At 43.3% G+C, this 12,322-nt stretch overlaps 1 protein-coding gene across 7 annotated transcripts in view; it reads right to left on the bottom strand.

The window, feature by feature from the left end:
* Positions 1,856-12,322, bottom strand: part of PRKAG2 (protein kinase AMP-activated non-catalytic subunit gamma 2) — a 310,081-nt gene continuing 299,614 nt past the window's right edge. For all 7 annotated transcript variants that reach the window (XM_018046688.1, XM_018046689.1, XM_018046690.1 and 4 more), the window contains 3 exons: positions 11,074-11,220; positions 7,952-8,045; positions 1,856-3,020 (listed from right to left, as the gene is read on the bottom strand). In XM_018046688.1, the coding sequence (XP_017902177.1) occupies positions 2,989-3,020; positions 7,952-8,045; positions 11,074-11,220 (273 nt within the window). In that variant the 3' untranslated portion in view covers positions 1,856-2,988. The remainder of the gene's footprint in view (positions 3,021-7,951; positions 8,046-11,073; positions 11,221-12,322) is intronic.

Genomic DNA, 12,322 nt, shown 5'->3' with positions numbered 1-12,322 from the left:
AACCATGCACTTATTTTCTGTTTGTGAGTCTGTTTCTGTTTTGTAAGTTCGTTCGTTCGTATCTTTTCTTAAAGATCCCGCGAGTGGTATCATGATATTATTTGTCTGCCTGTCTGATTTATGATAATCTCTAGGTTCATCCATGCTGCTGCAAATGGCGTAATTTCATTTTTTTTGACTGAGTGATGTTCTGTCGTACCATATCTTTACCCATTCATCTGTTGATGGATGTTTACGCTGCTTCCTGTGTCTTGGCTATTGAAATAGTGCTGCTATGGACACTGGGACACATGCGTCTTTTCTAATTAGTTTCTGGCTATATGCCCAGGATGCGATTACAAGATCGTATGGCAACCCTGTTTTTCGTTACTGCTCCTCCATACTGTTCTCCATAGTGCCTGCGCCACTTGCATCCCCACTGACAGGGTGAGTTCCTTTTTCTCTACACCCTCTCAGGCATTTTTTGTACTTTTGGGTGATGGCCATTCTGACTTGGGTGAGGCAATACCTCATCGTAGTCTTGATTCCTCTAATAATTAGTGATGGTTAGCATCTTTTCAAGCCATCTGTACGTCCTCTTTGGAGAAATGTCTGCTTAGGTTGTCTGCCCATTTTTAAATTGTTATGGAATTATATGAGCTGTTTGTATATTTTGGAAATTAGGCCTTTGTTGATCACATTGTTGGCAAATATTTTCTCCCAGTCCATAGGCTTTTCATTTATGGTTCCCTTTGGTATGCAAAAGCTTGTATGTTCAACTAGGTCCCCTTTATTTTTGCTTTTACTTGTGTCTTGAGAGACTGACCTAAAAAAAAAAAATTGGTACTATTTATGTCAGAGAATGCTTTGCCCATGTTCTAGTTTTATGGTGTCTTGTATTTAAGTCATTTTGAGTTTATTTTTGCGTATCGTGTGGTGTGTTTGAACTTCATTGATTTACATGCAGCTGTCCAGCTTTCCCAGTACCACTTGTTAAAGAGACTGTCTTTTCTCCGTTGTGTATTCTTGCCTCCTCGGTTGAAGACTGTGTGTGGATTTATTACTGGACTCTCTACTCTCTTCCACTGATTTATATGTCTGGTTTTTTTTTCTTTTTTGCCAATACCAGACTATTCTGATTACTGTAGCTTTGTAGTAGTCTGTAGTCTAGGAGGGTTATGCCTCTAGCTTTGGTTTTCCCTTGGTATTGCTTTGGCAACTCTGGGTCTTTCATGTTTCCATAAATTTTAGTATTATTTTAGTTCTAGTAAAATATTTGTTCTAGTAAAAAAAATGTCATGAGTAACTTGACAGGGGTTGCATTAAATCTATAGACTGCTTTGGGTAACATGGCCATTTTAACAATGTCAATTCTTCTAGTCTAAGAGCATGGGATATATATATTTCCATTTTTTGAATCGTCTTCAATTTCCTTTATCAGTGTTTTGTAGTTCTTAGTGTATAAGCCTCCCACCTCCTTGGTCAGGTTTATTACCAGGTATTTTTTTTTTAACTTTCTCTGATATTTCATTGTTCTCCAAGATTTACCATTAGCCTAAATCACAAACACTACTTTTTCTATGGGGAAAACATGTAAAATCTCTTTCATATTTGGCCTATTAGATGAAAAAATTGACCCCTAGCATGATAAAATATGCATGGAAATTTTAAATGAAATGTTTTATTTAATAATGGAGAGAGATAAAGTTTATGAATCAAATCATTAAGGTTTTATTTCCTGTTGATTTAAAAAAAGGATAGGAGAATGCATGTTCTCCTTTATTTGGGGAGAAAGATCTAAGTGGGAAATTGCATGTAGAATTTTAATTAATGTGTGCTGAAATACAAAGTATTTTAAAGAACTTCTTTAACAAGATGGCAGATAGTAAGATTTATTTTAAGTTTTCAATCTGAAAAAAAAAAACCCCAAAACAAAAAACCAAACTATACTCGTGTGTGTGTACACACACACACACACACACACACACACAGTGTCAACATTTTCAGAGCACTTACACTAGGAAACATTTTGTTTCTCCTCAACCATATGACAACATTGTATATGCCACAGTAAAATTTACAAAACAATCGCATCAGCAGTCATACAGACATCATGATTTTCATGTCAAAACACAAGAAAAAAAATAGACATCTTCCGGGCACTTTGTTTGCAGCCCTGCAGAGCAGGTTCCCACACAGGCTGTTAGAAACATCAGCTTTTAAAACCCAACAGTGGCTCTCTGAGAAGTCTTATCCTTTCCAGACCCTAAGTGAAATGACGAGAAATCTGCCCTTTTAAAGTAGCAACCAATGGTTTATTCATGGGTATGGTGAAGTTTACCCACCAAAAAGATGTGTAAAAAAACTGCATGAAAGTAAAAAATAAATAAAGCTGCTGTAAGTCAGCCTTGTTTTACACTGTGGTTCAGAACGGAACACTTAAACGTAAGACCATCATTAAAATTTTATAAAGTAAATTATTTATATTCAGATTACAGCTAGTCAACAAACTGAATGAAAACAAACTGATTTGGTAAAGGTTCAGAGACGCTCACACTCAGCAGTGCCGCTTCACCAGGACGCGCTCCGGCCGCCGCGGGCAGCGGTGATGACGGGCCGCTGTTCCCACATAAGGCACTAGTTCTCAAGAGGCCACACACCTGCCTTATGTCATGCTGCCTGTTAAGATACCAGTGACTTCTTTAACATGAAAAAGAATAAAAACGCAGGACACAGTGCACTTTAATGACATACAGCATTTGAAATCTTTCAGACGACGGTCTGAGAACAGTCTTTTAATGCAAGCTTGAAATCTTCAAACACATACAAGCTTTCTCTTTTTATGCTTCATGTCAACATCACTGGGAAAAAAAAAACCATCGCTAAACCCTGATGCCACACGTTCTCAGCCACCTTTGCTGTGTTCATCGCGGTCCGTGTTCATGAGGCAAAGCGTGACCCAGCATCTTTGTTCAAGTTCTCCTGCGAAGGCTCCTCCGCTCACGGGGGTCACTCGGCTTCTGTTTGCTTCTGTTTGGCACCTGCCAGGAGACGGGAAATAGAAGTTTCAAAGCAAACGTAAAAATATGTTGCCGCTGCAGCGGTCCTAGGTGAGCACAGAGGTGGTTCTCCACCCCGTGGCTCCTACCCTCACCTGCAGAGCCTCACGAGTCGTGGGCGATGAGCAGGTGGATCCAGGTTCCACCGCCCTCCGCCCCTGACATCGCCGCGGCATGCCTTTATTCCATACTGCATATTGTAACTCTAGCTGTGCAAGCTTTAATTTGAAAAGAAGAGGGTTTTGCTGCTAAAAAATTTTTAAAGAAATGTATATTTAAGTTTTAGTGAAGGTGCCAAGTACTTCCGTTGTATATACTTACAAAAAACGTGAAAAAAAAAAAGCGTTGTAACATGTTTACAGTACCTGCACCTAACACCTACTCTCATCTGGCCAGGGTATTTCTAAATCCTGGGAGCGGGGAGCTGCTTTTTTTTTTTTCTTATTACAACAGCTTCTCTGTTTTCTCATTAGACACTAGAAGACAGTTCACTTTGAAAGAGATTAACAATCTATACTGCCATTGAGCTGTTGACTCACTGGTTGCGTGTGTAGATACTTAAGTTCACTTGAAACATCCGAGATAAGCCAGGCAATGAACTAGAGCTGAAACTTTTTTGAACAAGAGAAAATGTCAATTATCAAATCAGTATCCTTAATGGGGAATTGTGTCCATTATCCAGTGAAAAGAATAACTACTGGTAAAAGCAGAGACATTATTTTGCCAACAAAGGTCCGTCTAGTCAAAGCTATGGTTTTCCCAGTGGTCATGTATGCATGTGAGAGTTGGACCATAAAGAAAGCAGAGTGCCGAAGAACTGATGCTTTTGAATTGTGGTGTTGGAGAAGACTCTTGAGAGTCCCTTGGACTGCAAGGAGATCCAACCAGTCCATCCTAAAGAAAATCAGTCCTGAATGTTCATTGGAAGGACTGGTGCTGAAGCTGAAATTGAATAATTCGGCCACCTGATGCGAAGAACTGTCTCACTGGAAAAGACCCTGACGCTGGGAAAGATGGAAGGCAGGAGGAGAAGGGGCTGACAAAGGATGAGATGGTTGGATGGCATGACCAACTTGATGGACATGAGATTGAGTAAGCTCTGGGAGTTGGTGATGGACAGGGAGGCCTGGTGTGCTGTGGTCCATGGGGTGGCAAAGAGTTGGACACGACTGGGCGACTGAACTGAACTGCCCTTTTATTCACATAATAGTGGATGATTTCAAAAGCATCTCTTACTCATTATCCCACAAACATCTACCCTGCTCATCCTGGGCGTGGGGCCTCGCTGTGCGGTTTCAATCAGGGTACAGATCTCGGCAGGGACAGGAGGCCTGTGTCAGCTGCTCATTCTGTAGAAGGGGCGGAGGCTGCAGAGGGGAGTTGCGAACTGGCCTATACTCTCACAGCTCCAGGGGAGAGCAGGCTTGGTTGCCCAGATGGGACCTCTGGTCTGACACTCTCACCACACTGTCTGGTCTGAAGGAGGTGCTCCCTTCATTCTAAGAGAGCTCTGCCCCCAAGGCTCATGGATAATCCAGATACTGGGAGCACAGGGCATGTCCTTGAATAAACAGTGTTATATCCACTGTGGAGAAGGCAATGGCACCCCACTCCAGTACTCTTGCCTGGAAAATCCCATGGATGGAGGAGCCTGGAAGGCTGCTGTCCATGGGGTCGCTAAGAGTCGGACACGACTGAGCGACTTCACTTTCACTTTTCACTTTCATGCATTGGAGAAGGAAATGGCAACCCACTCCAGTGTTCTTGCCTGGAGAATCCCAGGGACAGGGGAGCCTGGAGGGCTGCCGTCTATGGGGTCGCACAGAGTCAGACACGACTGTGACTCAGCAGCAGCAGCAGCACATCCACTGTACTAGAAAGAACTCTTGACTTGACTGTCCCTATCTTCATAATGCTGCTGCTGCTGCTAAGTCGCTTCAGTCGTGTCCGACTCTGTGCGACCCCATAGATGGCAGCCCACCAGGCTCCCCCGTCCCTGGGATTCTCTAAACAAGAACACTGGAGTGGGTTGCCGTTTCCTTCTCCAATGCATGAAAGTGAAAAGTGAAAGTGAAGTCACTCAGCCGTGTCCGACTCTTAGTAACCCCCATGAACTGCAGCCCACCAGGGTCCTCTGTCCATGGGATTTTCTAGGCAAGAGTACTGGAGTGGGGTGCCATTGCCTTCTCCGTCATAATGCTATTTCTGTGTTAACATACATTTCAAATCCAGCTGTGGCCCAGGTTTCCTCCTTGCATTCTCATTAATGCTGACTTGCATCAGTGACTTAGAATTTCTGAAAAAAATCCAATCTGGATGGAAATTTAAACTAGCCCAGATGAACATTCTCATTCTTTTGGTTTGTGATGCCAAGGCACAGAGAGGATAAAGAATTGCTTACTGTGAATTTGTGATGCACAAAGAATCTTGGCCTCGGAGACAGAGGGGAGCTGACGTTTGGTCTGACTCTGCCCAGCAAGCTGTGAGCCTTGGCCCAGGGCCAGCCAGCTAGAAAAGGGGTGTCTTTTTTTCAAGGTGCCAAGTGACGTGGCCGTGGGGATGAGCCTGAGTGGAGGAGAGTCTTTCCCTAATGTGCATGGAGGGGCTGTAGAGCTGATCTGTGAACATATGGAGCCGGGGCACTGCATACAGCTTGGCCTCTGTACCCATGATTCCACCTTGCATCCTTGGTTCTGCCTCTGTGGATTCAACCAGCCATGGGCCATGTGGGACTGCAGTCTTTACTACTGAAAAAATTCCACGTAGAAGTGGACCCATATTGTTTAAGGGTCAGCTGTACACCAGTGGAACCACACTCTGCACACTGGTCCTGCTTCCTCACTCTATGGTTTGTCTATGAGGTTCGTCCACTGTCAGATACGACTGTGCGTTCATCATCCATCCATTCTATCAACGGACAGAATGCAGTCTGTCCGTTCTTGCGCTCAAAGATGTCTGGGTTATTCCCAGTTTTAGGTTACTGTAAGTAATGCTATGGGTGATCTCACACTCTTTTAGTCCTTTTCTCATTTCATGACTATAGAGATTATCATGAGCCATAAAAAAAATGAAATCCTGCCATTTTTGACAACGTGGACGGATCGTTCACTTACTTCAGCATGGAGGAAGATAAGAAAAGATAAATACCATTTTATTTCATTCATATGTGGAATCTTAAAAAAACCCCAAAAACTCTGAGCCAAAACTAACAAAAACCCGTGGAGAAGAGAGGACTGGTTTCCAGAAGGAGGGGGACGGGGGCTGACATGGGGGAGGGGTCAGCTACATGGCGGTGGGTGGACTTGTAGGCTGATTGCTCATGGTGTGTGCAGACGTTGACCTCTAATGCTGTACTCAAACTTGTCTTTAAAACGAAGTTTTCTAATGTCTGAGATTTGAAAATGACTTCGGCAAGCCCCATCTCGAGGGGTTCTGACTCAGCATACGTAGGCTGGGCCCCTGGACTTCTCCGACACCGGCTGGGTGCTGCTGCAGCTCTGAGAGCCCCTCCTCCCCGGGCCATGTCCCCACCCTCCAGGGCCACGCCCCCGCCCCCCCGCCCTCCTGGCTGTGTGGTCTCCTTCCCACTGGTGGTGGGGGTTCCTTTAGGGCGGGTATCTTCAGCTTACAGGCCAACTGTAAAAACTAGTCGTAGCTAGTCTGATTAATTTCTGAACTAAAGGAAAATCAATACCCCAGCAAACGCAAATTTTAATGTTTAACTTGGAAGAGTTCAAAGGGCACATCATTTACTCTCAGGCCTTGGCCTTGATCTGTGAGGCCTGAGGCTGGGCTGTCTGTAAATGCTTAGTACAGTAGATGGGCAGGGGGGCGGGTAGAGGCGGGGGTGGTTGTTTTAGGACTCATCTAGTAAACATGTGGCAGGGCAGAAACACCAGCTTCTCTCTTCTGAAGACCCCTCCCAAGCCTTGCAGGCTCCCTGATTGTGACCTGAGGGTTTGTTAGAGTGAATCTGGGAGAAAATGAGTTTAGTCACCAAATGTCATTTGGCAGTTAATGTAAATAACTATTGCTGCTGCTAAGTCGCTTCAGTCGTGTCCGACTCTGTGCAACCCCATAGACGGCAGCCCACCAGGCTCCCCCGTCCCTGGGATTCTCCAGGCAAGAACACTGGAGTGGGTTGCCATTTCCTTCTCCAATGCATGAAAGTGAAAAGTGAAAGTGAAGTCGCTCAGTCGTGTCCGACTCTTAGCGACCCCATGGACTGCAGCCTACCAGGCTCCTCCATCCATGGGATTTTCCAGGCAAGAGTACTGGAGTGGGGTGCCACTGCCTTCTCCAAAATAACTATTAATACACTATTAATGGAAAAGTTTGTGCAGCTCATTTTTTTTATATACTCACTACTACTAAGTTCTTTTGGAAGGGTGAAAGTGAAAGTGTTAGTCACTCATTCGTGTTCAATTCTTTGTGACCCCGTGGACTGCAGCCTGCCAGGCTCCTCTGTCCATGGGATTCTCCAGGCAAGAATACTGGAGTGGGTTGCCATTTTCTTCTCCAAGGGTTCTTCCCAACCCAGGGCTTGAACCCAAGGATGGTTTTAATAGATAGATCCCAAAGAATTTCCTTCCTGATTTCCAGTTAGCAACCCTAAAAACAAAGTGAAACTGTGGAGCTCTTTTTAAAGGAAAAGGTTATGATGAACATGGCAATGAGTCCTTGATTACTGAAGCACTCTGGGTGTTGATAGGATGCTCTTAGGTCAGAATACTTTCTATAAACTTTTCTCTCTCAAGTAGGACAGTGAAACTTCAAAACCACAACAAAAATGAAAATGCTTGATGAAGTACTGTAGAGAAGGCTGTGGCTGGCAGGTGCTAGGGAAGGGCTTACTGCTCACCCCCACCCCCTACCATGTACTTACAGCGAAGGTCAGACACTAGCATTTATACCTGCGGGGGTGAGTATCAGGGCCTGCAGAATATCAGACAGGGAAATGATTCCCACGATACTATCAGCTTCATTGACGACCACCAGCCGATGGACCTGCAAACGAGAGGAGGGGAGGCCCCATGTGTGAAGCTGAAATAAGTCAACTTTTAAAATGAACCTTAGAAAGAAAATCTTTCAGGTACTATACAGTGAATAACAACAACTAGTGGCTCAGATGGTAAAGAATGTGCCTGCAATGCAGGAGACCTGGGTTTGATCCCTGGGTCCAGGAAGATCCCCTGGAGGTGGACATGGCAACCCACTTCAGTATTCTTGCCTGGGGAATCCCCATGGACAGAGGCGCCTGGAGGGCTACCGTCCAAAGCATTGCAAAGAGTTGTACATGACTGAAACAACTTAGCCCCATGCACACAAGAAACATTGGCTGGCTATGTCTGGCTTGGTTTTCTATTTTCATATTAATATATGAAAGATACAACTCAAAACAGGAAGTATAATAGTAGCTATTTCATGTAGCTATAATCTCTTGAACGGTTTAGGTTTTTTTATCATTGTACTTTGGTTTCTAATAACTATCAGATAACTGTTTTACATGGGAGAGAAGTCCAAATAAACAGCAAAACTAAAAGGTCACTATGCTTAGATTATTTTTCCTCTTTTCTCTATGAAGTTCCTATATTAAGAATAACAGGATAATCAACTATAATACAGTGAAATAAATTACATTTATGTCCTGCTTTCTACTTGAAAGCCTTTTATAAGTGGACAATGTTTGAGGTATTACTGTAACAAGGTGTCCTTAGGAAAGAGAGAGAGAGCATAGAGCTTCTCTGGTGTATGAGCTTTAGGATTCAGGCCTGAGGCAATCACATGCCGGTGGTCAGCTTGGAGATTCTCTTCCCCATCCTGACCACGGAAACCCTGGCTGGTGCACAATCAGGGGGTGGGGCGCACAGGAAAGAGACGGGAGGGAGGAGGGGAATCCTTTTCAAAGTCTGTCTTGAATGATACTGTGTTGGTGACGCTTCTGACATCATAGCTTGCTTTTAGGTTAAAAAGGAAATTACTCTGTCATCTTAATCATGCTAATTGTACATTTCTTTTAAAAGCTCCTCTAGAACAACTTAGGTTCTTCAATCATCCTGTGATATAACAGTTATCTATTAACTGTGATCATAAATTGATGCTTGACAGCTAGGGTCAGAGAATGCTTTATATTCTATACTAGACACAATTGATTGTTAATATTTAATAATGATAAATGACTCTCTTTTGAACTACTAAAGGTCAAGGGGAAACCATTTCACTTAGAATTAGTGGCACCAAAAGTATTTTATTTGTTGATGAGTCTAAACGTACAGATGTTCCTCTTCTAAAAGCTAGTGTGATATTCATCATATAAATAAGCCAAATCACGGCTGATACATACATCGCTGATGTATACCCTTCTCCTAACAAAAATGTGTTGAAGCTAAAAACTAGTCTTTGTCCCCAGTTTTCAGCTTCAACATATTTTGGTGGAAAATAATTAATGAGGAAAAAAGTCAAGATGGGCAACTTGAGAAAACTTTAATTATGTCTTTATTTTCCTCAATGACCTATTTCATAGTACAGTGAAATTTGTGTTGCTCACCCAATGAACTTCCAGGACAAGCCAATCACTTTCTTCTTTCATGTGATAGTAACACACGCTCAAACAGGGGCGTGGGAACACGCAGGAGTGTTGGCACTCCCCACGTCCTCACGTCCCCGGAAACAGCCGTGTCAATACTGGGGTGCAAGTCTTTCTAGACTCTGCTTTGCATGTGCGAGTCACTTTCACACAAAGGATTACACTTTATATTGGCTTCTCCTGGCAATATATTGTTTTTCCATATCAATAGCATCCTCCTTTAACATGACCCTTAATCATTATAAAGGAGTCCATCCTTTATAATGGATGGATGTGGTCCATTGTCCTTATAATTATACAGGGATTTCTTATGATCTTCAAAAGGCACATAAAAAGAACAATAGAAAGCTTAGATGTATTCCTAAGCCACTTAAAGCCCTTTGGAAAACTAGTAATGGGTATTAAGTTCAAGTAGAAAAAGGAAAGTCTTCATGTTAAGGCTAGGGAAACAGGGTAAAAGCCTGGTGGTTGCAGCTGGGCGTCAGCCCCGAGGACAGGGCACTGGGGGTCTTCACACTCGTGACACGGGCAGGGCCGGTGGACCTGGGCACCACTAGCTGCTGGACAGGGGCTCCAGACTCCACACCACTTCACAGGTAAGATTCAGAAAGCAGGCCAAGGTCACCTGCCATGAGCCTAAAAATACTCAGCACTTTTCTTTTTGGCCTGAGTCCTTGCATTTAAATAAAAATCAGAGCAGACTTATGAATGGCTTTTGCCCGGTTAGGGGTTAGGAGGAACACAGTCATATCGATGCTTCAGTACTAAAGACTGATAAAGAGGGTAATTTCCTATCCCTAACAAGAAAGGAAAGAAATTATCTGAGGATGGGTTTAATGCATTCGATACACTATGGGGGTGATCCTGCACATATTTGATTTAGAGTGTTACGCAAAGTATATTAAAAAAAACTTATAGGCAGTAAAATAAAAGGGGACATGAGGCTGAGGGTCAGGAGATGGACTGACCATTTATGGTTTAAATCAGGAAAAGACACACTGATGGGAAGACAATTCCTCTAACTTAGTAAAAGATCAGAACACAGTTTTACCGACTTACTTTGTTAAAACCATATAATTACATCTATAGCTTTAAATTCACTAACACCCTAAGGAAACTTAAAGCTCTTGGGACTTCTGTTTTCTTAAGTTTTAAAACCATGAAAGTAGCCTACCCATTTATTTGATTCGGCTATGACATCAGGCCTTATAAACTGAATTCAGTGGCCACTCACAGAGGACCTACTAGGTGGCAAGACACATGATACCCTCTACAGCAGGAGACTGCCGCGCGACTGGACTGGAAGGCTCCCTCGGGCTGTTCCTGTGACTGGGATTCCTGGGGCCCTGCTTCCTAATTAGTGCCGGTGGAGGGACGGAGGGAGAGAGGGGGAGGGACGTGTGTGTGTGTGTGTGTGTGTGTATGTATGTGTGTGTGCAGCTGCCTCACCTCCGCTCTCACGATTCTGTCTACGATGGTCTCCAGTATCTCCAGCTTGCTGCACTTCACTACACCCTCAAAATACTGCGACCGGTGCTGCAGGGCCTGGGTCACTGTGATGTCTAGGTTGTTGTACGTCTTTTCAGCAGCAAGGTTCTGTAATCAAGGAGCAGTGAATTACATCCTTTGTTTCCATTCACGTTAATGACCAGAGTATGTTCAGAGCAACCTGATTTTTTGAAAACATTAATGTTTATCTTAATTTAGTACCATGGTACTGGCTTAACACATGCCTTGAGTACTCTTATTTCATCGTCTTATCAGCAGTAAAGCTTGCAAGGTATACCTTTATTATGAAGCAATTGCGTTCAATTCTGACTGTGTGACCTATGGAAGATTCCCCCATTCTTACCCAATAGGGTTCTTTTCTTTTTTTTAATTGAAACATAGTTGATTTACAAGGTAGTGTCACTCTTTGGTCTACAGCAAAGTGAACTGGTCACATGTGTGTATTTTTTCATACAGGTTATTACTAGATCTTGAATATACAAGATCTTGAATCCTCTACAGCAGGATATTCTTCATCTATTTTATACGGTAATTTGTATCTGCTAATCCCCAATTCTAATTTATCCCCCTCCCTCTTACTCTACAGGGTTGTTCCTTGATGTATAAAGTCTTTTGAGAGGTGGACTAACATTTGCCAAGGATGAGAAGTCCCCAAGGCTGGGGAAGAAGGTTTCTGCTAGGAAGGCTTGGGGGTGGGGAGCCGTCAGGACCAAGTACTCGTGGAGGAAGTCCTATAGATGTGAATGGATCTCGAGGCTCTGATTAAGCTTATAGGGGTCCCACCCAACCAGATTCCAGTAAGCCTGTTTTAAGGTGTCTATTATGTTAAACAGAATAGGATGAAACATAGGGGTTTGAGACAGCTACAAAAGAATACTTAAATGCTGCAGTCAATATTGTGGCAAAAAAAAAAAAAAAGATGTGCATGTTTGGGGCTATCAGAGTTTCAGTTCCCTTTCTTAGAATTAATGTAAAACTCTAAGGAAATGCATTTAAATGAGTGGGGTAGGGAGAGAAGCACCAAGCGGAGGGGTGTAGCACCAAAACCCATCTAGTACATTTAAACCAGGGAGTAAAGAAGATCTTTATATAATGCTATGTAATAGGTTCCCTGTCCTCTTTAGAACAGCTGTTGCCAGTCAGCAAGTAGTGGCCTATGTGTGCCCAGGGAGCCACGTGTGTACCAGGC

This window comes from Capra hircus, chromosome 4, assembly GCF_001704415.2.
Source record: "Capra hircus breed San Clemente chromosome 4, ASM170441v1, whole genome shotgun sequence".
In the NCBI taxonomy this organism is placed as follows: domain Eukaryota; kingdom Metazoa; phylum Chordata; class Mammalia; order Artiodactyla; family Bovidae; genus Capra; species Capra hircus.
The sequence above is the reverse complement of the archived record's forward strand: the minus strand, read 5'-3'. Positions and strand labels throughout refer to the sequence as shown.